Source organism: Nesoenas mayeri, assembly GCF_963082525.1.
Source record: "Nesoenas mayeri genome assembly, chromosome: 2".
NCBI classification, from domain to species: Eukaryota; Metazoa; Chordata; class Aves; order Columbiformes; family Columbidae; genus Nesoenas; species Nesoenas mayeri.
The window spans coordinates 137999955-138027413 of record NC_137543.1 but is presented as its reverse complement, the minus strand read 5'-3'; the positions used below and the strand labels follow the sequence as shown (position 1 = coordinate 138027413).

At 38.8% G+C, this 27459-nt stretch overlaps 1 protein-coding gene across 3 annotated transcripts in view; it reads left to right on the top strand.

Annotated features, from left to right (window-relative positions):
• Positions 1 to 27459, top strand: part of PPP1R9A (protein phosphatase 1 regulatory subunit 9A) — a gene marked incomplete at its 5' end in the record, with an annotated part of 135212 nt that overhangs the window by 66378 nt on the left and 41375 nt on the right. For all 3 annotated transcript variants that reach the window (XM_080338863.1, XM_080338862.1, XM_080338861.1), the window contains 3 exons: positions 8521 to 8653; positions 9139 to 9259; positions 14216 to 14320. In XM_080338863.1, the coding sequence (XP_080194989.1) occupies positions 8521 to 8653; positions 9139 to 9259; positions 14216 to 14320 (359 nt within the window). The remainder of the gene's footprint in view (positions 1 to 8520; positions 8654 to 9138; positions 9260 to 14215; positions 14321 to 27459) is intronic.

Sequence of the window (27459 nt, the reverse complement as noted above, 5' to 3'; positions counted from 1 at the left end):
ACCTGTCTTAATTAAGAGTAACAGCCTGAAGTTTTTAGCATGGGGCACACATCTCATTCCCAGCAACAGTGACTTTGTATTTTTCTGCAATGTAGACAAATAACAATATAAATTGTAACAAAACTAGTGCATCAGCAGTAAACCAAGTACAAACTGAATAAATAATTAATGGTAGGATAAATAACTTCACTGATTCTAGGAAATTACTTAATGAAGACAGGTGTATTAAAGACGTCACGCCTGAAACTGAGCAAGGGGATAGTAAAAATTGTCTTTGTACACAGAAAATTTGAGATGACAGACAAAAAGAAAAATCTGAAAATTTTGGCCTTCCACTTGACTTAAGGGACCAAGAAGGCCACATTTTTATGCCAACCTACACAGAATTTAAGGTTACTTAGGGTCCCTGCAGCCCCCCTGAGCTGAAGCACTAGGACCGTCTGCTTCAACAGCAGTGAGTGCAGTGGAGACGTCAAAGACAGTAAGCAGGTATGGCCTTTCATCATTGATACCAGGAGATGATGGCTACCACCAAAGCAATTTCAGTTCCATGTTTGGGCCTAAAACTGCACTGTATAAAATTTAAGATACTAATTTCAGTGAAATGAGCTTTAAAGTGAAGTCTGTCTGCTTGTTTAACTGCTTATACTGGGAAGAAAATCACACTTCTGTCTCAAGCCGTGATTAGTCCATGCATTTTAATGCCTGTGTCCCACCAGGCAGTGTGACTGTGGCAGGGTTTGGGGTTCACATTGGTCGGGGGCTTCTCCCTGTCAACAGGCTGGATGCAGGATGTGCTGCAGTGGATGGAGCTGGATGGATGCTGAGATGTGTTGGTGCTGCTGCAGGACAGTGACACTGTGGCTTTTTACTAGACGTTGTCTTCATGGCTGTTGCAACAGACAGAAGACATGATAGCCTGTGCTAGTTTCCTAAATTAATAATATCTATAGATAATATTTTCCAATTTGTATCAACAAGTTGAACAGTTTGATTGTGCATGTCAGCAGTTGCTCCTGGCTTTCTGTTGTATGTCAGAAGACGACACTCTGGGATGAAGAAATCTAGGGCTTAGATGCTTGTAGGATTTCAGAAACTAAAACCTGCTGTGCAGTTCTTTTTGCCAGGTCTTTCTCCTACAGAGCTTTCTGAGGGAAACCACAGGCTTGGTTTTGGTGTTAGATGATTAGTTTCTTTCAATATTGCATCTGTCTAATTCCTGTCTGTGTCTCACCCCTGCAATCGCATCTTCGGAAGATTTGTCTCCTTGGTGCTTCCCTGCTGAAGCGTTAGTGGCAGCTGATGCCCACTCAGGCTTTAGGAGAGTGTGAAGCCAGGAAAGCTGGAGGAAGCCTGTGGTGGCTCCTCCTCACTGACTCACTCCCTTTGGCTGTGAAAAAGCAACCACATCACAGAGAAAAGACTCTTTAAAAAAGAAATCACCTATTTCAGATGTTGTCAGAGCTTCCTCTCCTCCTTGAAGCCATGCTATAGAGAGACTTTCAATCAGAAGATAATGAATGGTCAAGCTGTGTTTTTGCTTTGGTTTTTGGTGGTGGTGTTTTTTTCTCTCATTTAGCTTCTTGAGCACAGCTAGAGTTATCCCCATTTATCCCCATTGCTGAGCCACCTCCTGCCCTTGCGGGGTGCAGCACAGGGGTGCTCCTCACACTGCTTGTGCTTGAGGTGTAACACAGTAGGTCACTGTCATGTCCATGAACATGTCTGATTCTTCCTATGGCGCTCTTATGGCTCTTCCTCACTTCTGTCTCCACAAGAGAGTTTTTCATCCTTAGTGGAGGAAGCCCATCAGTCCAGTTTAGTATATTCAAAGCAAGGGATTATTGTACAACTGTTCTGAAGAAATTGTCAACTACCCTGCAAATGTCCCTGTTCCTCCTCACAGAGGGTAGGGAGATGCTATCACATGCCATTCTAGACTTAAAGACTTTTCTAGATTGAGAAAGTACTGAAGGTGGCATCTATGTCTTCCTGAATGTCCAAATGTCTTATTTAGCCACTATCACTCCTTATTTGGATTCTTGTTAGCAATCATCACAAAACTTGTCAGAAATTTGAGCTGTTACTGTAATTAATAATAATGCATCTGATACAAAATATTTATGATTTCCACTCATGTCTGCATTAAAGACAGCCTCTGAGTTTTCATCTTTCCCAAGGTCAATAGGGTATATATAGCAGTAGCAGCCAAAGGAAATTGTTATTACAACCTTAATTATAATTAAGATTGTCAAAGGATGAATCCGTCGCGTCAGGTTGATTAGTCCCCCTTAGTGTTTGTACATTTCTGTTTCCTCTGTTTCAGTGCAGGATAAACAAGTTTATTCACTTGGAGAAGAAAATGAGATAGGAAGTATAAGAACTTGTGCTTTAAGGTACATGCTCTCCAAATACGGACACTGTCTGTGCCAAATTTTGTTCCCTCCACTGAGAGAGTCCTCTGTGACTCTCCTCCAGCAAATACACAACACACTCTAGAGATCAGTTACGAAAAGATAAAACTATAAAGTAGTTCTGTAATTAATCACCTTCCCACACTGGATGTTTGCAGAGAGGTGATGTATGGCCAGAAGACTACCTGATCATTCTCAGGGCTTCTCAGCAGGATATACGGAGAGATGACACTTTTGGCTTCAGCTGCTGTCTGCAAATAAGATGTGGAACAAAGGTGTTCCAAATTTTTCAGGTTTTAAAAATCGCACACAAGAAGGCTAGAAATACCAATTGTCACTCTGATTGAGCTTGTCATGTGTACCAAAGCAGTGAACACCAGGTGTTCCACTGGGAAGCCACATTCAGTCCATTTAAATTATGTGGCTGCTGTTTTTGAAACCATGCCTCTATACAAGACCCAGGAAACCCAAATTCTAAACTTGATCTTGCCTTGGCAGCTGTGAAAAAAGGAGAGGATTTTGGATCATCCCAAGGTTAATAGCATTGCTTTTTATGACTGCAAGTATGCCTGAACTCTCAGTTCTCCATAATGGGACAGAAGATGACTCTAATAGGTGTCTTTGGTTGTTCTTGCCCAAGGATGGTGATAAAAGGAAAAGTGGAGATAGAGTGGTTGTTGTGCAGGTTTGAGGAGAGGTTTCATCTGTGTTTACTGTTCATACAGGCAATACCAGTCTATTTTGCTGGCAGGTCCTATCTTCTGCTCATTGACATATCTGCATCAGCTAGAGAATACTTCTGAAGATCAATCAGTGATGTCAAGCAAAGCCTGTTGGTGGCCACCAGCAACACATATAGTAATGGCAGTGATGAGGTCAGGAGCAGAGGTTGTAATAAGCAGTCCATGACTTAGCATCATTTTCAAAATGGTCTCTAGCACATAAGGGTTACAAAACCTTTACTCTGAATTTTCAGAAATAATAAAATGTTGGGGAAAAGTAGTAGTTTATTGGGCTTGCCTGGCATCATTATGGTGAGGTAATGGCTATGATGCCTACTCCCCTCCCCAGAGTGGGTGCTAGAGGCATGACTTGCTGGCAAACGTTTGCTGTAACTGTTGGTGCCATTTTTTGCCATTCTGCCCTCCCATGATGATGAAGGTGATCCATCTCACCCAGATGAATGAGTTGGATCTTAGGTGCTGGTTTTGCCTTCTACACAGAGGCATGAGGAGCAGGCGTTCTGGCAGCATTGCAATAGTGGGTAGAAAGCCTGTTTTCATAATCGATATAGCACAGTGATCACCGTCGTATGTTGGCTGTGGCCCCTGGGATGGAATAACCTGGTATAATAAAGAACTGCACATGAGAGACTATTTATGTGTGTGTTAGACTTCAGTAACTTGAAGGTGTGGTCAGGCAGCTACTGCAGCAAGATGCCATCCACCAAGATGCGGTTCTTCCTCAGCTCTTTCTTTTTTGGTGGCCACCAGTCATTGGAGCAATACAAAGCTTGGATGGCAAGGTATTCAGCAGCAGCTGAACCCAGGATCAGGTCCTGTTCCTTAGCACAGCCTGCAAAGACAGTATAGGCATACCCAGCATATACTCGGTATGTTTGGGACTTTCTTAAACACAACAGATGAGGCATTTTTAATGTTACAGAATTTATAGAATGCAACAGAAATAACATGGCCAACCCTTGGCAAGGATAGCCCATGTGATTCTTCGTAGTTTATCGCCTTTCTGGCTCGCTTAAATAAAAAAGAAAAGTTGGCACTACCTACTGGTTACTGCCAGCAAAATTCTGTAAACATTCTTGATAGTTGAGAGTTTTGAGAAAATATCTCAAACTTTTCCTTTTTCCAAGACTAATCTGTTTCTTTCTGGTCTTATTCATAAAATGAAGTATTAGAACCAAAATGTGGGGTTTTTTTTCTGAATTGGAGTGTGCAATATATTTTTATAGTTAGTGACATGTCTTTTCTAGATTGTGCTCTGTCACTGCCCTCTGAAAGTGAAGCAGGTATGCATATATGTGTATGTATGATTTCCCTGGGGATGCCACCCAGGGTACCTGACAGTAATACCTGCTAATTTGATCATGCAGTTTGTCATTATTTTGGTGCTGGTTGAATCACTGATGGCTCTCTTTCATTCACTGTAGAGAAGACACAAGTATATTCTGTGAACAACAGTGTTGGAGTGAGCCCGTCTGTTCTTCAGGGTTTGCTGGGTTTGATATGCACATTAAGCACTGGTGTCTGTTGGGTTGTTGCTGCTGTTAGTTGCTCTTTGTTTCCACTCTTGCTGGATTAAAAGTGCTGTTGTAAATTCTAGTAAACATCACAGGTGAATTCATGGAAACTTTTTTGTTTGTTTTGTTTTTTTGGTTTGTTTTGTTTTGTTTTTTTAAATACTTGGCGAGGTGTAACCAGAGATTAAGATGATGTATTGGATTTTCCTGAAAAAGAGCTTTCTTTAAGTGATGACTCAGTAGACTTTATTGTAGTGGGTACTTGGCCAGTGTGATAGCAAAACCAAATCTTCTAAATCACAGGGGATGAGAGAATTCCCATGAGTCTGAAATCCCACACACATTCTAGGAAATAGCAGCAACAGACGTGGTGAAGAATGTCTACTTAATTTAAGCATACTTCGAGGAAAAAGTTATAACTGTTTATTTTAATTTTAGCAAAGTAACGTCTTGAGTGACAGTTCTATGACTGTACAGAGCAAGCAGTTCGTGACTGTGATGGATAGACTATTTCACAAAGAAATGAGATTTCCAAGCACAAATTCTGTTTTCTTAATTTTAACAACTAGAGATTCATTGAATAGAATCAGTCAACTGTTAAATGTGATTGTGCAAAATGAGGTAAATGTCATACAAGAATATCCTCCTTTTTCCCCTAATCAAAAGACATGTTGGAGGCAGTGGGCAAGATCATATAACCAGTGTACAAAAGACAGTGAGTTAATGCCAGGTAGGAAATGTAGACTATTTTACCCTGATGCTGTCAGTGATCCTGCAATCTCAGATTGAATGCTTAGGAGAGATACTAGGTAAGAGTGGCCTGATGTATTTGGAGACATAACAATAAATGTATTCGCTACTAACAGTATCTTTAGTTCCCTTTTGTGTGCAGATCTGAATATTCCAAAACAGCAAGCAAGGTCCAAGAAGCCATCTCTTCTGTCTAATCTGGCTCAAGAAAGACCATCCCAAACACAAACTCAATACATGATTTGATGCTTTGAAAGAAAATTGTCCTGGGGCATATCTAGTCACTTTGCAACAAATCTGAAATTGCTGCCACAATATACTAATGCCAGTCATTGAACATAAGGAAAAGAATGGGGCTAGTTAACAAGATGAAAAGGAATTTAGAAATAAATATACTCATTTTGTGACATGATTTTTCTCTATGCCTTACCCTCATCTATTCTTTGTCTTCAGCAAACAATGTTTATCTGCATCTCTCACCATCCTTCAACAGCTAGTGTCTATATCTCCATTTTCCTTGAGAACATCCGTCTCTGTTCTGTAATTGAAACATGTGTCTCTCGTTGTGTGGATAAATGAGACAATCCAGGCTAAACCCACAGCTGTTGCTTTTTACCTGTACTCGCTTGCATGACAGCTGCATTTTAGACATAAAGGTCTGTGGTCATACCTTAGCTTGGTAGTGGTTTAGTTGTGTCCAGCTTTACTGATTGATCCTTGTTTTGGTCGGAGTCAGCATGAATGAGATTGGGTTTGGATATGGAGCCCTTGGTGAGTGCAGTGGCCTTTGACAGCAAACCACTGAGAAGGGCAGCTGGAGGTTCCCCACCAGCCCACAGCGGGGCCTTGCCATGCTGTCCCCTGGCTCTTCTGGCTGATCTGTACTAGCATCAGGGTAGACTAGATGGTTGCTGTGAGTTGTACATCTCAATCAAAAGATAGATGCGGTGGCCTTCTGTCCTGTACCCGCTGCTTTTTCACTACATACAGCCTGGTAGATCTCCAGGTTTTTTCTGGCCTGATATGGCTATGTAGAAAACCATGCTAATGATTCTTCCTGTCTTCAAGTGTTGTGAGAAGTAGCAGGCAGGGGTAGGTAACATGAAGAAGGCTTTATCTTGTGTCAAAGAGGTTTGTGAAAGACTTGGAGTAACAAAAGACTTTCCAGAGCTCCTGTGTCAGGCTGTTGAGCTGGTGAGGGTACCTTCTATTTTGTTTTCCATTGTAACTGGGAGTTCAAACACCCAATGGGGTTAACAGTGGGAGCAGAAATTAATACATAGTTTAAGGCATTTAAGAAATATCCAGTGCAGATGCAATTATTGCATCTAGAAACAGAAGCTTAGGGAAGGAGTTGAAGGTGATAGCTTACATTTTGAAGGAGTTGGCTGTTTCACAGTTTCTCCATTAGTGTCTTGCATGGCCAGAACTTCCACATAGATTTTGCAGGTTATTTTAGACCAAGCAAATTGTTGTATTTCCTTATGCTTATCTCTGTGTCAGTGTCTTTTCCCCAATCTTACACATACTAAAGCAGCATAAAATGTTCAGCAGCATTGGACATTTACTATATGACTTACTTTACTTAGCTTTTGGATATATTTAAGAAGGCTTCTGAGGAACACAATTTAGTTAAACCAGTCTTTCTTGCATGAGTATCACTAAAATTCAATGTGAGATAAGTTTGTGGATTCTTGTAAAATGCTTATAATCTCAGTCTTCTTGGACGAGGCAGTTTATTAAGTGTTTCATGTTGATGTAAAATACAGGAGTTAAAATTTCCAGAGGGTGACTAATGTCTCTTCTGTTTCAACCACTACTTTATGTAAAGCTGAGAGGGTTTTTGAAGTAGCTTTGCAGTAGCCATTACACAGTTACTATACTTACAATAGTGTTGAATAGTATTTCTGTATTGCAATTTTAATATAACTACTATTTAAAAGAAAATGATCTGCACTAACAGCTTTTCGGGCAGGTGAAACCGCAGGTGGAAATGAGCCCAGGTCATGACGGAGCCTCCAAGCACAGCTGTGACAGAGCGGGCTGGGCTGCTTGAGATCCGAGCACATGTATAGCTGCATCGTGTGGTGCAGCGGTTTATGTTGTAAGAGAAACAGTGATATAGAAAAACGTGGTGACATGATTGTATACTCTGTAAGATCCCTGTAAAAGAGAAAGATGGGATATGGGAAGTTGTTTTGCTCTATGTGAACTAATGAACATGATACATGCATGGGACTGAAGTTCAGAAAATTATTACCAGTAATAATGTGTATTCTTTACTTACTGCCAAATGTGGACAGTTAAGTGAACTACGCTGGCCTCTAAAATATGAAAATATGTTTTTCCTGACTGTTTAAAGTTCCTGAAGGTCTGAATAATCTCTGATTGACATGTTCATGTTGAAAGCATAATAGAAAGTAGCTTAAATAAAATAATCAGGTTAATACAGTCAATGTTACATTACTGCTTTAAAGCAGAAAAAAACCTGTAAACCTGGTTAGTTTAAAAAATACCTATGGCTGTGTATATTGCTCTCCTTAATAGGTAATACATAATACAGAGCATAATCTCTAATGGTATCCATAGGCAGCATAAATGTACATGAGTAATCTTCAGGTGTAGCATTGGTCAGATGGATGCAAACTGGAACTTAATTAGGAGAAAAGACTGAAACAGAGGTTATATGCAGATCATCAGCTTTTTCAGAGATCTGTATGCAGATCATCATCATTTCAGAGGTTGTATGCAGATCATCAGCTTTTTCCTGTCCGTGAATCTTTTTTAATAGTACATTCTTAATGAGTTGAATTAAGTAATTTAAATATTGACATATACAGTCCAACTTAGTCATTCAAGATCACCTTCTGCATTTATAATCGCAAACAATAAAAATCAATCATTTATTCTCAATTGACTTTTGCAACCAGACTTGTGCTTTACTGGAATGAAAAAGCACAAGTTTAAAAATCTGAAGTTTGAAGGAACAGGAGAAATTTGACTTTTAAAAGCCTTTTCATACTCTGCAACATCACAGGACAAAAGCAGTTGGTATTTTTGGAGTAGGTAACTGAGTGATTTTTTTTTCTGTTTCCACAGGTTTTCAATACATATTCCAATGAAGACTATGACAGGAGAAATGATGAAGTTGACCCAGTGGCTGCATCAGCTGAATATGAACTCGAGAAGCGTGTGGAGAAGCTGGAGCTCTTCCCAGTTGAACTAGAAAAAGGTATGGACTCTGTGTACCATTTCCAGTTCCTGGGACACTGATCTATGAGCCCACACATACCTACACGGCCTTTCTTGAATTTCCATGAATCTGTTGTAGTCACCTTGCCTTTTTAGATTTCAAGCATTGTTTGATAAGGAATTAAAGAAGTAGTTCAGAGACATGCAGTTCTTTATTTCCCTAGGGGAATTGTTTCCTGTCCCTGCATTAACACATGATTTTACACAGTGTTTGATCTGATGTTTTCATTCTCCACTAGAAGAGTAAAAATTGTGATTGTTGTCCGGAGCTCCTCATAAGGGTAAAGGTGATATTTTTTGTGTGTAATTAAATGGTGGAATAATAAAGTTTATAAAAGGAAGCAAAATTATATTAATGTTACTGATATGAAAAACCAAAAGGAACAAAATAATAAATGTTTATCTACCAAATAACTATATAAATCAAATGTAAGAAGTTTCTGCTTTCACTTGCCTTCTTCACAGATGAAGATGGACTTGGCATAAGCATCATTGGAATGGGAGTTGGAGCAGATGCAGGCCTTGAAAAACTGGGAATATTTGTCAAAACAGTAACAGAAGGTGGGGCAGCAGAAAGAGATGGCAGGTAAACTAGACTCAGCATTTGGAAATTTTCCCAGCAATAGTTACTATGAATTAAGATTTTCATAGGAAAAAGTTGTTTGCTTAATGTATGTCATGATAACTCAAAGCTTTAAAATTTGGAAACTTCACTGGTAAGGTCCAACTGCTTGATACAGTTATGAGAAGACACCAGTTTAGTGCACTGAGTTTTAGGTGTTTAAGGAGAACAGATTCGCCGAAGGTGAGTGTTTGTGACTACCTGAAAACCCAGAGGCTTTGGTGTGAATAAAACTGGAGATCCTCTGTTGTGTATCACTTTTGAAGGTAGTTTAGATTTTAAAGGTGTTGAGTTTCTGTGTGTTCTTTTGGCTTCAAATCAGCTTTACACACACAATATTTATGAAAAAGAGTTCTGCTCAACATTTGATTAGCAAAATAATTTGTGTATCTGAATGCTTAAACTCTTACTAAATACACCTTATTTCAAGTTTACTAACGCAGGCTGTTACTTTGTATTTCTTATTATGTGTAGTCATCTGCTCCAGAATTGAGTTTTCACCCCTACTGCACTGAAAGTATTTTAATCAATTGGAATATGAAGCTGTACCATAAATCTTGCCCACTAAAGAAATGAACTGGTGTTTGTAGTCTTACGTGATGCTTATATAAAACCTGCTTGCTTCTAGAATTGTTTACTTGGTACATGTAAGTTGAGTAATTCCTTTTGAATGTACAGTATTTCCTATCACATGGGGCAGAGTTTTCTGCGTATTACCAAATACCTGCCACAATCAGCCCAATGTTTCTCATAAAAAATTAGAAAAATGCTTTACTATGTAATCATTCAATAATGAAAAGTATTCTTAAACATCTTCCACCCCATATAGTCTGTTGTTTCTTCCCAATGCATACATGTTGTAAATTTGCATGCAAATAAAATATTACTTATCTGACACATTAGCAATTACATCTACTTATATGCATTCTCTACTTCTATTTTTAACCATTAGTGATTTGTTATATTAGTTATAAATGATACCAAATACAAACACAGATAATTGGAGTAAGAGTAAACTCTCAAAAGATGATACTGTCTTCTGCAAAACTTATTGCAGGAACAGGTTCCTTATTGATGAACACCTATAACTTTGCAGCCAGGCAAAGGTTGTTCTGCTGTGGAAGCTCCACACAGGTTAAATCAGAAGGCTCCATATGGCAGGGGCTTGCAAAGTTTAGTAACATTTCTCTGAAACTACTGAATTATACCATCCTCCAGACTGGGCTTGCAGGTATCTTTATTGCAGATCTTGGCAATAAGATAGCAGGTTGAAGGCCAAATACTGATTTATCATAGGTTTAAAAATTATGAAGGGAAGTGAAGAAGCTGACACCTCAGGATGTCATGACTTCATCCATTACTTTAAATTTAAGTGAACGTTTTTCTAAATGGTACACTTCAGCTGAGCCAGAAGACATTAAGCTCACGACTGGCATTGTGTGTGACATTCCCTGGCCGAAAAACAGACGTGCTTCCTACTCCTCTGTGATGATCTGTATTTTCTGTTCGTTTCATTATTCACGTGTTTGAGTGGGCTATGGAAGTTAATGTACAATCACAAGTCTCTTATTTCATTTCCCTAGATGGCAGCTGAAAGGAGCTTGTCAGCTGAGAAAAAATAATATCTTTCTTTGACCATTCTAATATTTGTGCTGGTTTTCAACTGGCTGTATGTTCAGTCAGTTGAGAAATAGCCTCTGATTTTCTTTCTGAGAGCCTGACCGATCGCTCACTTGGGAAAGGGATATGTAATCCTCTCAGTCGGGAGCAGCCAGTTCTGTAATTAAGTGCGTCAACTGTAAAGGGTCCTGTTAACTTCATCTTTGTCAAAAGCCTAGTTAATCATTAACACTGATAGCAAAACAAAGTCTCATTGCAGAAAATAAAGCTATATTTCAGCAGTTGCATCAGATATTCTGAATAACTGCATAGCAATCTTCAAGCAGTCAATTCTGAAACTACAATTTAAAACATTACAGTATCTGTAGGATAACTCCCATCTTTTTTTGAAAAACCCATCAAATCATGATACAAAGTACTCGCCTCCCATGGAAACCCAAAATTTGTACAAAGAAGTTTCTGAGTGATTGAGCACCGCTGGCTTGATTCATGTTGATGCAAACAAGCAGGTAGTGTTCAGTTGTCATATCAAAAGGTGGTGTGTGGCAGTATTTAACCAAGGACGATGCTTCCAGATGAATCCAGAGACAAACATGTTGATAAGTAATAAGAGAGATTATTAATAGTGTGTAAAATATGAAATCAGTCTTTAGACTGAATAAGAAAAATATTTTTTTTTCTGGATTAATTAATAGCTACTTCTTTCAAATTATTGTGGTGATGAGTCATTCACATTTTAAAGTATTTTAATAACATTGAGAACAACAGTTTTGAAACATTACACTGTTCTTAACTTGAAGCACAGGTTAAATTTTTCAGTTCATCATACAGAGCAGTATATCTGCAAATAATTTGTTCAACTTTAGTTGGTTCATTGCTGCTTCATTGAAGTGCTGCTTCACATAGGCAAATATTAAAATAAATTGTCAGAAGAATTATCAGTTTCATTAATGATAGAAGCACTTAAACCTCTTGAATTTGGGCTTTGCCGACTTGAGCCTAGTTTTTAATTCATGTTTGAAATTGTATTTGAGAGGCAGAAGAAGCCTAGAGCTGCTGACAGAGGAGGCTCTAAAGAGAAGGCTGCCCGGAAAACATGGCTGTGAGAATATTTTGGTCTAGATGGTACCTGGGGTGGCTTATCTGGGGGTCAGGGCTGCAGGTACAGAGCTGGGGTGCGAGTGGGTAGAGAGGAGGCCCGCGGAAGAGGGAGGTGGCCAGGAGAGGACGACTGTGAGAGTACTTTAGTCTGGGCACTACAGAATGTACACAGTAACAGACAGGAAACTTCTTTTCTAACTACATGTGGTTATATAATTTGAATAACGATTATGTAAGTATATGTTGTTTGATATCTATATGTGTTTATGTATAAATAAAATTTATGCATTTATAGAAAGAGAGGAGGTTTGTAGAACAATGGCCATAAAAATACATGGACATGAATTTAGGAGCTGTACAAACAAGAAAGAAGGAGATAACAGACTATGCCTGAAGGACAAGTGCAGTTGATCAAGATAGAGACACTTACAAAGTTGCAGGCAGCGGTTCTTGAAAATGACTTTCCATCAGCTGAAATACTACATATCTGTAGGAACACTACTAGTCCACTGCGTGGTGAAGTATGTAAAGTGTTACAGCTCAACTGCCATTAAAAAGGGATCTTCTTACACCATTTTGCTTTCAGCCAAGAGGGTGACAGTTTCCCACTCAGTGAGCCCCAACTTCTTAAACTTCTTTTCTTGAACTCCTGTCGCCATCTAACTGAAAAAAACACAAACAAAAAACCACCAAAACACAACAACAACAAAGCAAACAACAACAACAAAAACCCAACCAAAAGAAACAAACAAACCAAACCAAAACAAAAGTGAACCAAAACAACCACAACAAACCAAACCAAACCAAAAACCAAACCAAATCAAACCAAAACCCAGCATCAACATACAATAAATATTAATGTGGTTGGGGCATTTATTAAATGCTTCAGTGAAAATTGCAATAAAATTCTGAGAATAAAATACCTGATAGTATTTTCAAGGCAGGAGTTTTTAGGCTGTTGCAAAGATCGTATTTTCAAGCATTCTTATATACAGGAGGGAGATCCTGCCCAGAAAACAGTGACATTCTGTGGTGTGAGGCTACCAAAGAATAAAGCTCGTATTTTTAACTTGTCAGTGGAGTCCAAAGAACTGAAGGTACAGGTTGAACACGTGTAGAATTGCAATGCATTGCCCCAGACATGACAAAGAAATTAGTACTCCAAGTCAAAATGCTTCAGCCCTCCTTTGAAGCCTCTGTTATTCTTTGAAAAGAAGTCTTATCACTAAGATACCCTAAGATATAAAATACCTCTATCTAGGTATTTTCATATAATTTAAATGGGATTTTTTTGCAGCTGTTTCTTTCTTCCTTTGTGAACTGTATTGTTTGGATCAGTAGCATTCCTATTAAGTGCTTGAAAATTATTCCCTTTGACTAGTTCTGAATGTTGTGGTTTGTTTTGGTTTGGTTTTAATTTTTGAAACTACAGGAGTTCATGCATTTCTAGAGGGTATTTTAGTATAGCAGTCCTCCTTCCAAGAATTTGTAATCCAGATGAGTCCAGTTCCTTCTCTAGGGATTTCATAGCAGTGCCTGCTTCAGATAAAAGCAGCATGGTTTTTATTCCAGCTAACTTTTCCTCCTTCAAACAATGTATTGACTGTAAGGAGGTGTTTGGTTTCAGAGAGAGTCCTCATTAAAACAGTCCAAGGGCTTATTATCGTGTACAGCAAGATCACACTTACACTGGGAATACATCTTTTTGGAGCAAGTTAGATTAAATATTTTAAGAGACTAGGTCACAAATCTAATACACAAGCTCTTTTCTCCACAGATGAGCAGGTTGTTTTAGTTAAATATTGCATTTTTTTTCCATTAGCATGAAATACCAGAGCTATGTCCTATGCTGTTTTTCAGGATTGGCTTAGGAAAGAATGATATAAGAACTGTTCAAGTATCTTGTTTAATTTAAGTCATATGACAAATTCAAGAGTTTGTGTTGCTGTCTATGCAAGGAAAGTGACTGGATGAGTGATGCTATTAATTGTAATGGTAACTTTGAAGCTGGATTTATGAGATGTCTGCATGCAAGGAATGATGCATTTTTCCTATTTATCTCCATCATTTTATGACTGAGTTTTTATTTAAAGTTTTTGTTTAAAACCAAACTAAAAAGATCTCTGTATGCTAAGTTTTGCTGAAAATTCACCAAGAATTCACAGAGTTATTTATGTATTTGTGTTTGTCCCCTGAAAGGATCCAAGTGAATGACCAAATTGTGGAAGTTGATGGCATCAGTCTGGTTGGTGTTACACAAAATTTTGCTGCAACTGTTCTTAGAAACACCAAAGGGAAAGTCAGGTGAGTATTTTACAAGAAAATAAACTGTGATTGAATACTTGAGCTTACCTGGCATCTTTCACAGGAGTGTCAGTTTGTGCAAGTGGAATCAGAGTTTTTTGGCCTCTGTGTCTTCTCTGCTCTTATCCCAAGACACAGATGAGCTGTGGTGTTACAGATGGGCGTTTTGGCTTAGATTTTTAAAAATGACCACTGAAGCTGAAATTGCACATAGAAGACGAGTCTTTGCTGCACTGGATCTCCATGGACCTCAGACTGTTTCTGTTACCTGGAATGATGAAGGTCATGGGTGTTGGTCAGATTGGAAACTGTGCTGCCACTGATCACCTCCCTGCACCATCTCTGGGTTTCTGTCAGTTCCTGTGCTGCATCCCTGTAAAAATCCATAAGTAATGACTAGGCTAGAAAATGTAACACTTGCTGCAAGTAAAAGTCTAAACTGATGTAGTTGCAAGGCTGTAAAATGTTTGTAAATTAATAAGAACATTATTTCTCTAGAAATGAACTTGTTTGCCATTTAAAAACCTATGCAGTCTCATAGCTTTCCTGTTCAGTAGCTTGTTCAGTTCAGCAAAGATTTCGCTCTACAAAATAAATCCATAAACATCTTTGACATATTGCAAAGCAACAGCCATTCTGTAGGCATCCTTTGGTTCTCTCTCAAAATCCCCTCTAGTGAGTACAGCTGAATTCTGTAATTAACGAGTTTGGGGCTGATGTCTTTTGAACTGTGACTAAACTACTGGTGGTAATATCTGCACTCCCCCTCAGACAGTGGTGGTATACGCTGGCATGCACATTTCCATGGTAATTCCATAGCTGTTCCACATGACATTAAGGAATAATGTTGGGATGTGGATTCTGCAAAGAATCTTGGGGGAGGTTGATGAACATTTTACTTGAAAGAGGTTATTTAGGAAAAAAAAGTATTAGAAATTGTAGTATAATTACAGGTGAATATATTTTTGTGTAACATTCACAAGTTAAGCTACATCAGTGTTATTTCTGCAAAGACTGAGATGTGCTCTGGGTGTTTTTACTGAGTTGACTATAAAAATGAGTACATACTTTATTAGGTTTTCTGCAGAGTTGAGACCTTTGATCATAAAATCTTTATGACAGAATAATGTCTTCCTGTGTTTTGGTATATGTATTTTGTGATTCATATTTTAGCTAAAGAAAAAAAAATGAAGAAAGAAAGCACTCACATACAACAAATGCATTATACACATTTATAATCGGTTTGTTTGTGCAATTATTATTGCATAAGTTACAGAATAAAATACTTGCTTCCATGGAGAAATAATGGGTTTGGAGAAAGGAAGAAACATAAAATGATTTTTCACACAGAATGCTCCCAGAGTTTTCTCTTGGGAAGTAAATTAGAGTCAGACTGGTTGCAATCTAGACCCTTTTGTCATAAAATAGTGGACTGTAAAAAGTATTTCGTCATTGTTGTTGAGCTCACATTGTCAAGTGTACTTATGTATCCTGTGCACAGGGATCATTGGCTTCTGACAGGTCTCATTTATCAAGGAAAGATTTCAGCTTCTACACTTTTCCTTGTAAGTAATCTTAAGATATTGAGCTTTCATGAGAAAAATGACCTAGTGCATTAGTGTCACAACTAGGTAAGGAACCTCATAAAAATATTAAATTAAAAATAAATTTAAACATAAATTGTATTATGAATTACGATATGAAATAATACTAATATTAAATAAAACAGATGTGTCATTGTCTATATGCACAGTGCCATACTGTGTGGTTAGCAACCTCTTGCTAATGTATATGTCTAATTAGAAGAAGAGAATGAGTAGAATTTGGTGTAACTCCCCCTATTTTTGCGGTAGGTTTAAATATTTCGTGTAAAGTAAGCAAGAGCTCACACTGATTAATGTTAATATGAAAGAAAATGGTGTATTTTTGTCTTGCTGACTGTTTTTCCTTTCCCATATGACGCAAGGGCCTTGCCTGCAGCTGCTTTTGTGGAGAGAACATTGTTTTCTGACAGATACTTGTTCCTACTTACACCTGTCTTAGAGCTGGGATGCACAAAGCCCTCTCCTGCCTGGTGTCCTGCACACACAGGGATTTGTGTGTGTTTCCCTGGCGTTACTTCACGTTTATAACCTGCAGCGTTATATATGCACAGTCATTTTGTCCAAGTGCATGCCAGCTTTTGTAGCAGGGTTTATTGTGTGAGATCAGTTGCAAAGAAAGGCCATTCATGAACAGAATGACATTAAAGTTCCATCTTCATTCTTTGTAATAAATGCAGTCAATACCTCTTCAGGGACCTTGCATAATACCAATACTTTGTGATTTATTTTTCTCCTTTGAGCCTTCTGAACACTTTTGAGTGATCCTGACAGTGGAAGGCATTGACCTAGAATAGATTTTTGCAATGTTTCTGCCAGAAAAATGTATCCAGACTGTCTGTAGCTGACACAGTAAAGAATCTGTGAGAATTAAGACATGGGTTTTACCTTTTGAACTGTTCTAGGTGAGGGTGAGAAGGGGGGAAAAAAGAGCAAGTAGAAGCATCCATTGTTATTTTATCCATTGTTTGAAGTATTGGACTATTCAGAAGAGTTGTCATACCATAATGGAAGATCATTGACCCAACCAATTTGGCTTCTCCAGTGATAATAAATGCAATTATTCTTTCTTATAATGTTTTATAGGAAGATAATCAGCACCCGCCTGATGTACCCTGGTAGCTTATGAGACAAAGGAAAGGGAATTCTTTTATAATCCCAGTTGGCAATCAGCTTCTGTTTTTAGGGATGAGAATTAGTGTCCTCGTGACTCTTAATCTGGCAAATACAACTATGAATGCAATTTCTATTGATGTAAATACCAAGCTGTCTTTATAATTTTGCTTAACTATTTTGTTTACTAATATCTCATATTAGTGGATTTCAGAATTTGATTATATACAGGAGGGATTTTGCTTTGAAATGTGTGTTGTTTTCCAATATCGTTGAGTGCTGCCCCTGCTCTAAGATTAATGGATCAGTCAGAGGGCAGTGCCAGACTATTGTCACTGATTGTTCTGTGCTTCTTCTGACCCTGTTTAGGATGTAATCTGTCAACTTGAAGTTTCTGAGTGGTGCCTACAATCATTAAAGACAGGATAAGGAGGCAGGCTGACAGTGAGAGCCCTATCCTGCCATGGAGCTTCTCCTAGGTTATTTTGCTTGTAGTCTTCCTCATGGACTATGGTGCTGAGTAGCAGACCTGAAGTTCGTAGAAGTTGCTTGGGTGATGCTGAGCCTCTGTGACCCCATTATTTCTCCTTGTTCTTCATCATAACAAAACAGTGCTGGGGGACCCTAACATTGTCACCAGAGAAAGCTCACTTGGAGACGGGTACACCTCCAGTGAATTTTATTTTTTCTTGAACACACTCACAAGAGAGAAAATCTAGTTCTTTTACAGAGAAAACTTTGTCCTTTGCCCCTATTTACTTGGTCTCTGTCTCTCCTAGAACAAATACATGAGCTTTCAATGGGGATGGCACTTCTCTGCTTCACTGGATACAAAGATTTGTGGCCACGCAGCTCTGGGAAGGGCAGGTCCCAGGGAAGGAGAACATGGTCCTGGGAGGACTTACTGCATTGATCAGCAGAAAGAGTCTTGCATGAGAGAGAGTCATAGGAAAACCCCAGTCCTTCATATGCTGTTTCTATGCTTTTATCATTACTGTTTTCCTCTGAAAGGGTCCTTTTAAGGAAATTACCCAAATTCAGTGCTTTACTGGGGAAGAAAATTTTAAATTCCATGTCTTCCTTCTGTATCGTGTCTTCTGAATATGACTAAGCATTTTCTCAGCTTTCCACACTGTTGCTAAGCACTGAGCAGATGCTCTCATGGTGCTTTCTGAGTCAGTTCTTGGGTTTTCAGAGAGCCACACAGAACCTGGGCAAAACCTGTTCTGTTTCTCATGATTTGCACCTTGAAAGCAATTTCATTAATTCTAAGCTACCAGTGAGTTTACGGGTTCTTGTTTAATGAAATTCTACTGAAATGCCCCAAAGTCTTCCCATCTTAATAAAGAATCTAAATAATTAGTTAGCAAATATTGCCATGTTTAATTAATCTTCTAGAACATGAAGAGTAGGTTCTAGCAATAGCAGGGTAGCTATCAAACCCTGGGGCTTTCCACTTTTAACTATTCTCTATTCTAGTAAAGAATAATTTATTAACATTTTGTGTTTTTTCTTATCTGGATGGTTTTAATTCAAAGCAGCATTTTGTCCCAACTCTGACTCCCAGTTCACAGCTGAAATTCTTTCACTCCTAATGTACTGCAAATGCAGTCTTTCAGACAAAAATGAAGTTTTAATGGTTTTTCTTAGATAGCTCTTATACAAGGAGCAGCTAAAGGGCAAGAAGTGAAAATATTCGCTTCTTAATTAACACCAACTAGTAATGCCATTTATTCCTTCTCCTGCTAACTCCTCACCCCATACTGAGCTGATTTTTTTCTGAAAAATATACTGTCTCAGAAAACAGTATTTGCGTGCTTTCTGTTAGTTTTGTTTAACGTCACAACATATGGAAAGGTAATTTCTACAGTCATGTCTATGGAAGAACTGAGACAGTGTAGAGGACAGATTAAGTCAGCTGCAGGATCAAGCCAGCAGCAGTATAGCCCTGCGGGAATGCTGTTTGCTCACAGTAACAGTGAACGGCATCACTTTATTTTAGTGACTCCTTCCCCTAGATTGTCATCTTCTCATCTTGCGGTGCACAGGCCTGGGCAGATTTTCGCCTGCTCTTTCTTACTTTCCCTACGGGTGCTCTTGCCCTGCGAAACAGCTATGTCCTTTAAACATTTGCAGGCCTTCTCCATACTGCAGATCCACATTGTGGAACAGGCAGGAGAGATTTCTACTTCTTCCTCATCCTGGCTAATGAGACAGGACCCAAAAGCAAAAGATACCATTCTCTGTGCCTGATTCAGACAGCTGGATTAAATTGTCTTATTTCTGTCTGGGGGTGACGGTTTTGTTATTCCTTTTCTTGTCTGTTTCTCTTTCCTTGAATCCAAGTGCTGAGCCAAGGAGAGAAAAAGATGAGGAAAGAAAAGTTCTTTGCTCTGTGATGCTGATTGCTGAGCTGGAACTTTATGAAGGGCTGCTTAAGAAGCCATGTGTATATCCTGCTTTGATAAACCTGAGTCATGCACCCAGCAGAACCTTAATTTGTGATGTTTTCTACCAAAATAGTGTGACTTTCTCCTGTATACTCCATTATGTTTATACTAAAAATTCCATAATATGAGCTGTTTCCTTCTTTCTGATCTCTGCAAAGAACTCCTACAAGCATTGGTAATCATTGTGTAAGACTAGCAGGAGCAGCATACTGAACTTAACGTGAAAAATTACTCACGAACACTGTGACCCCTTAGCACGGGTGAGGTAAGGCTGTGTTCATCGGTGCTTTGCTGGTTTATATTCCTTGGCTGTGCCTGTTGTAGGAGATGAACTGTGCCTCAGACTGTTCTGTGGCGCTGAGGCCAGCTGGCACCAGAATGGACATTGCTCACACTGTTAAACTCTCTTACCCTTTTAGAGCAGGGTGGCCATGTCCAAATTGTCTGTTGGAAACATCCAAGCTAACTCCTGGACCATGTCTGAGTATTATTTGGTAGAATGTTAGTTAACTTGGGCCAATCTGTTCCAGCGACTGTTTCAGTGATTTAGCAGTGTAGATGATACACTACCAGTGCTTGGGAGCATTCCTTGGCACCGTTTTAACTTGCTGGCATAAACATAGTCCCTGTGTCCTGAGATCTTCCTAATTTGAATTTTATGGTAAGTTATTTCTTGTAATATTTGCACATTTGGACTAAAAAGTATATGTTTGAGTTCAAAATACATAAACAAATCTTCATGCAAAAGTTTTTGGCTGAATTCTAAACTATTTTGCTAGATATCTAGAGTATTATTTTTAAAATTAAGTACAACATGAATTAATAAGATTCAGCAGGACTGAATTTCACTAGGAGTCAGTTTTCTGTTCCTGTCAAGGAACAACTTCACAGGTTTTGAATCACTTAATCCTCAGGTTGGTTGGATCTAAATATAAGGTCCTACCCCTGCAACGAAAATATCAACACAAATGTTTATTTAGCTGATTTCTTTACTCTTTCAAAGTGTGAGATACTTTGCTGTAGAAGCTACTGTCTGGTTCTGGTGCACCTTGATTAATGTGATATAACATTGTGACAGCTGGGCAGAAATACCCACCATTCACCCCTGCAGGGTAACTCAGCAAGGAACAGGGATGCTGCTGTAGGAGCATTTAACTACACCTGGACTGTGCTATGAGTGTGGTCCAGCTTTCCTAGAACCTGCATCACCAAACCATCCAGATGAGGGATGTGGTCTGAACTCAGCAGCTGACTTGTGACTGTATTTCCTTCCTGCATGCCCGCAAGGGTGAGGGAGAGGAAAGGCGAATCTCACCTCAAAATGCGGTCAGGTTTTAGAAGCATTCCCAGGTAGCACCTGAACCCTTTGAACTGACTTGATGTATGTGTTTCACTTGCGTTCACATATGTTAAAATATAGACTTACAAATGTGTTTCTTTGACCTGGCCATTCCTCTAAGAATTGTGTGGTGCTATAGCGAATGCTGATTGAATGATAATCACATATTCAAGAAAACCTTTTATGCAAACATTGTGTTGAGATACTTTCAGACTAGCTGGAAGAGATTCTCTACCTGCGCTCTCAGAAGAGCAGAACAGTGTAAGGATCTGAACCTAGAGTGGTGCCAAAACATTGAATCCCTTGGCTAATTTTGAAGTACTCTTGAATGAAGCTAATGTGTCCGTGGGGCCCTGGACTAGAATTTATTGCTGTGGAAATAATTAATCTAAGTGCACTAATATTGCTGTGTTGTTTTTTTACATGACCTTGTAATTGCCTGACTCCATATTCATTCAGTGTTGATAGTAGTGTAGTTTATCAGGGGCTGTGGAGGGCAGCCAAGGGGGCAAACCACATTCTGGGGTGCACCAAACCCAGCATCACCAGCCAGTCAGAAGAGGTGATTATCCAGCTGTATTCAGTGCTGGGGCAGCCTCACCTCAAGTATTGCGTGCAGTTCTGGGCCACACAATTTAAGAAGGATGTTCAGGTCCTTGAATGTGTCCAGAGGAGGGCAACAAAGCTGGTGAAAGGGCTGGAAGGAATGTCCTATGAGGAGCAGCTGAGGGCTTTGGGCTTGTCTAGCTTGGAGAAAAGGAGGCTGAAGGGCAACTTCATTGCTCTCTGCCACAACCTGAGGAGGAAAATCAGAGAGGGATGTGCTGAGCTCTTCTCCTGGTATCCAGTGACAGGACACGTGGCAACGGTTCAAAGCTGCGCTAGGAGGGGTTTACATGGGACATTAGGAAGCATTTCTTTACCGAGAGCATGGTCAAACGCAGGAATAGGCTTCCCAGAGAGGTGGTCAATGCCCTCAGTCTTCCAGTGTTTAAGAAGCATTTGGACAATGCCCTTCATAATGGTCTTTAACTTTTGGTCAGACAGTTGGACAAGATGATAATTGTAGGTCCCTTCCAACAGAAAGAGTCTATTTTGTTCTGGTTTGTTCTGTCCTCTTCTATTCATAGGAATAGTTAAAAAATGTTAATATTCTATTTTCTATTCTGTTCTAAACTGCTACTTCAACAACAACAATAGCAAATAACAGAGCACACACTACACACACACCTCATTCTTGGCACGTTACTGTTACCTGTACCTACAGCTCATGCCATGGCCACACCAAGGAAGTCATGTTCCTATGGACCCATCCTGACTGTTGACTGGGCAAAGGGACACCTGTGTTGGCTGAAACCACTACTACGTTGGGGTACTGCTGTCTGGGGTCAAACTCAAAGTACAGCACACAGCTTACTTCATCGTGGGTCTAGGACAAAGACAGAGGCTGCAAAACTTCTGCACAGTAGGTCGGTTTACTGGCAGCTTTATCTCCAGGGTCTTTGCAGACTCTTCCCAAAGTTTGCTCTTCTGTGCTGGCTGTACTTAGCCAGCATTCTCCACTGGACAATACACAGGTTGGTCCGTCACATTTTTCTTATGTGACCTTGGCTGACTTCATTCAATGATTGTGCCTTTCATCTACTGATGGTAGTTACTTCCTCATGTTACTTTAGGTGTTAGCCTTCAGGCAGAGTTGTTCCCTTATTCACCTTAGTTTTGGGTCACTACCGTCACTAACCTCCAGGCCAACCTTTTTTACGTCCTTCTGCTAATCGCCCTCAGTTCTTCGTGGTTACAGCTAGTAGCTTTAAAGATTGTTGTGTACATAGAAGTATAGAATAATTTTGTTTGGAAAAGACCTTTAAGATCATCAAGTCCAACTGTTAACCTGGCACTGCCAAGTCCACCTCTAGATCATGTTCCTAAGAACCTCATCTACGCATCTTCTAAACAACTCCAGGGATGATGACAGCCACTTCCTGAGTCTCTGCTGCATGGGAGGGCTAAGTGGACTTAGAGACATAAGGCAGAAGACATCCTTAGCAAATTTGCAGAGGATTCTGAACTGGACAGAGCAGCTTATGAGCTAATGGGCAAGGCTGCTATTCAGAGGGACCTCAGTAGGCTGGAGAAATGAAGGAGCAGGAACCTCATAAAGTCCAGCAAGGGTAAATTAAATCCTGCATCTGGAGCAGCTTAGCCCTGTGAAACACTGTGGGCTGGAGAGCAGCTGTGCAAAAAACACCCTAGGAATGGGCAGAAAGAACTTCTTCACTCCAAAGAAAAGGAGGATGGAATGGCAGGGATTTTCCTGCTGTCTCAGCTGCTTTCCAGAAGGTAGAAATGGTGAACCCAGATTCTCTGTAGTCTGTATAGTGACAAAATAAGAGGAAGTGAACAAAGGGTGCAGCAAGGGATGAGATCCTGATGAGATATTTTCACCAAAAAAACATACACTCGAACAGGTTCCATCCCATCCTTAGAGAGATGAAAAACTGATCAAGGCAATGACAAATTTGGTCATGCTTTGAATTAGGAGGGTTGGGGCGGACCAGAGCTCTCTTCCAACCTGAATTATTCAATGATTCAAAGAGTTTTTATAACTCAGTTTCAGTTCACTTTATCCAAGCAAGTGCAGCGGAACCTTGTAGCTTGTGAATTCCTTATGTCCAGTCAGTGACCCCTGCATTTGAGGGTCCCATCTCTTCAGAGAGCTTGATCTTGTTCATGAAAACCTGACAAGTTCCAGCTTGCACTGCTGTAACCAAATAAACTGCCTTCTTACAGGGTTCACACCACTTTTAGCACTTTGGATTAATTATATGGCTATTATCCTAATGGAACCAGCCAGAGTAGGTAATTGAAGACATCTTGAAATAAATTAGAGAAATGGTAGCAGAAGCAGCTTTGTGCTTTAAAGTTCAGAGGGCAACCATTTTTTAAAACCATCTGTAAAACTCCCCCAAATACAATGAACTTTACTGTACATTTTTTATTGACCAAATTATAGTTTAGGAAAGGTTGGAAGAAAAAAAACATGAATCCTGTTGCAGCAAAAAAACACAGAGTCTGCTGTATTCTTACTTGGTTTTTGTTGAATTGAAAGAATACATGTTAAATTATTTTTAACTGAGTGTTTAATGCCTGAAGTATTTTTAGGAGACGTCATTCACAGGGAATAAAGCACTAAAAATCCATGCTGCAGAACTTCAGTTTTGTTTCACAGAGTTGGTGCTCCCCTCCCCCATTTTTCTAGTACCAAGGTTATTTTCAAAATTGAAAAGTTTCTTAATTAAATTAATTCTTATAATAATGTTTCTGATTCCCATAGTTGGCAAAAAAATCAATACATTATTTTTTGTTATTTCAAGAAGCACAGGCCTGCAGACCCTCATTTAATAAAAACTGGAAATATGCAGAAAGCTCTATATCAGGTGTACTTTAAAATCATTAAATCATGACTGGATCGCAGGAGATGTAGGAGTTGCTGCCAATTTCAGTAGAGTACTTTTCTTAACTACCATTGCTGTAGTTTAATTTTCAGTTTCTTCAGATATTGTATTTTGTTGGATGTTCTTAAATACAAGGTAGGGTGAAATGTTTATGATATTCCTAGCTCTGTTCCTGTTTATTTTAACCACAACCAAAAAGAATATTTCACAGCTGGTAATTCAGCTCGATTGTGTGTAACTCTGAATATCAAGGTCAGTTCATGCCCTGCTTCTCTGTGATATTCTCTCCTCTCTTTTTTTGCAAACATCAGAAATAATGAGAAATGGCCTGAGATTTAGTACAGTAATGGCTTGTAGTACAGCCTCACAGATCCGCTGGGTTTTATTTTGCAGTTGCTGGCTGTAATAATTAAAGAGGGTATTATCGTGATGAAGTTTAAAGGCTTTAAAACCCTCATTTGTCGCATATCCAGAAACATAGCCAGCTTCTTAAGTATATTTTTGATGATAGAATTTATAGTTCTCTGTTATAATACTTTTGGCCCTTGAGACTAATTAATCAAGTCTGAAATGCATGTGCTTAATTTTGGTGAGCCAGAGTGACGCGAAATACATAATTAGCCACTTTGTTGAAGTGTGCATATTATAGTTCAGTGACTAATTTTCTGGTCAGTGAATCACAACCTTATGTCTCTTTTTTGTATTTAAACACTTCAGATGATGATAGTTCTTATATTTAAAGCTATACTAGGCATAAAGATCTAATTCATGCTTAGCATTTTAATAACTGCTTCTGCTTTATGGTTTTCTAAGAGAGAAATATTAATGTCTATTTAAGTCATATATCTATGATTTATGGCTTATTTTAGTTACAAATTAAACATAATTATACGTAGCAAGGTATCCTTAAGGTCACGGAGTGTAACATAGCAAAAAGTTTAGTTCAACTATAAAAACTGTGTTAGCAACACAACATTCCCTTTTACAAATTTACAATTCTGTATCTATAAATGACATAAGTTGTAGATTGGATGCTTCTAAATATTATTTTCAGACATTTTGGAAATGTCTCACTTTAAAGCGGTAAATTATAGAAGAATAAAACATTCCTTGTGTATTTCTATTTTGGAAATCATTTGCTTTAAACTTTGTCATTGCTTTGAGGCTTTTATTCATGTATCATCTAACAGCTTCAGATGTCATTGAGAAACTTCATTTTGACATATGATTCAAGCCCTGAAAATCACATCACCATAAACTGTGAGTGGCTTTGGCATGAGAAGAAAAATGCAATTAATAAGCTTTAACATTTTTACTTCCTACCTAAACTTGCTTATCTGTATGAAAATATTGCTGCATTACAGTCTAATGTGTCAAAACCGCTCCTAAATTTTCATGAGTTATCAGATTTCAGATCTATTACATATTGCCTGTTCTAGGTTTTCGGTGTGCAAAAATGATTGTATGAAGTGTTTCAGGTATCTTAGTTTCTAAGGGAGGTGAATTATCAGGCAGAGGGCAGTAGGAAATACAATATTTGCATCACTTTGTGTGATTTCATAATTTACCACTTCGGTGATCTCCCTCTTGTATTTACAAATGTGGTGCTCTCTCTGCTGTGTATAAAAAATGCACCCGTGCATAATGTTGCTTAAGTTGTTTATTTAAAATGGAAGTGGGGTAATTTTCCACATTATCCTGTAACTCATTTTTACGTGGAAGAGACAAATACGTCGCAAATATGGGTTGTATCTTTTTTTTTACTTCATGTAGTAATATCAAAAGTTCATTGTTCCTCCCCATTGAGACTGAAAACATGGCTGGGTTAGTCTTGTAATACTTGGCTCTAAAATTAAAAGTCAGAGGAAACAGGATCCGACTATGAGTCAGTACACAGAACAGATGAAGTATAGGGGTCATGAAGCAACGTTCTTTTTCTTTCAGCCCAAGGTCTTTATCATTAATGAGAACCGATGTAATATTTCGTAATTGTAGGATTTGAGTGCCAGACTGTGATCTGTTTTGATCAGGATTAAAATGCTGATGTTATTTCCTTGATTTTGTTCTGTTTTCTGCTGTGTTTTCTGTAAATGTTTTTAAAGTAACACACTTCCCTGCAAATTATTTTCAGAGCACCTTGTGTCATTATTTAAAATGGAGTTACTCATTCTCACCTTTCATATCCTTTTGGAAGTAATCACTAACTTAGATATTTTGATGATGTTGAAATAACCTCCAAATTGTGTTCCTTTCTCTAGTGCCTGACTTCATAGACTCTGACAAATCGTTTGGCATAGGAAATGGACTCAGGGTCATCCGCTCCTGGGAAGTTGGCTTACACATGGAGGCCAAATCCCAAATGACTTTCACACTAATAGGCAGTACTAATGAAAATCATTTTCTTATATGGGATACAAAGCACATTTCTACCTCTTATTCCAGTAATAAATTAAATTCATCATTTAAGCCAAGTGCTGTGGAAGCAAATTATTCACTATATGCAGTGTCTTAGTGTCACCTGATTGTGCTTTTCAGCTCTGCATAATACCTTTTTTCACCTGTAATTACCTAATTGTCTTTCTAGCCTGCTAAGAAAATATTCCTTCAGCTTGACATCTTTAAATTGTGCTTTTGTTCAGTAGTTTACAGTTTTGATACTATATAATGGGTGTTTATCATTAATACTATAGACAGAAAAATATCTAATTATGGTTATGCCACCATGGTGAAAAAAGTGTGACAGTCCAAGGCAATTCTGAATTTCAGTTGCTGAAAGCAAGGTTGGGAAGCAGTCTTGTAAGTCTCACTAAAGAAAGAGGCACTTCCTATATCTTTCGTTACGCCAAAGAAATGTACTTCCCAAGCTCAGCAGCAGCTGACAGTGGAGAAAAACTCTCCTTAGCAATAGAAGGTCATGAAATAAAAGAAAGATTTAAATGCAGCTTAAAATGAGGAAAATAGTGTCTGTCAGATTTGAAAATGTGGGGATAGATTCTCTGTTAGAGACAGGAGGAAGGCAAATTTAAAAGCTCAGAAATATCTTTCAAGTCAAGATGGAGAAAGAAGTTACTCTGACGTGTGTTCCTTCCACGATGAGCTGCCGGAAGTTTGTCTGTGCTGTTATTGTGCATCTGGTCTTCTGTAGGCTTCTAGAAAATGTGTTGCTCTTTAGAGAATGGAA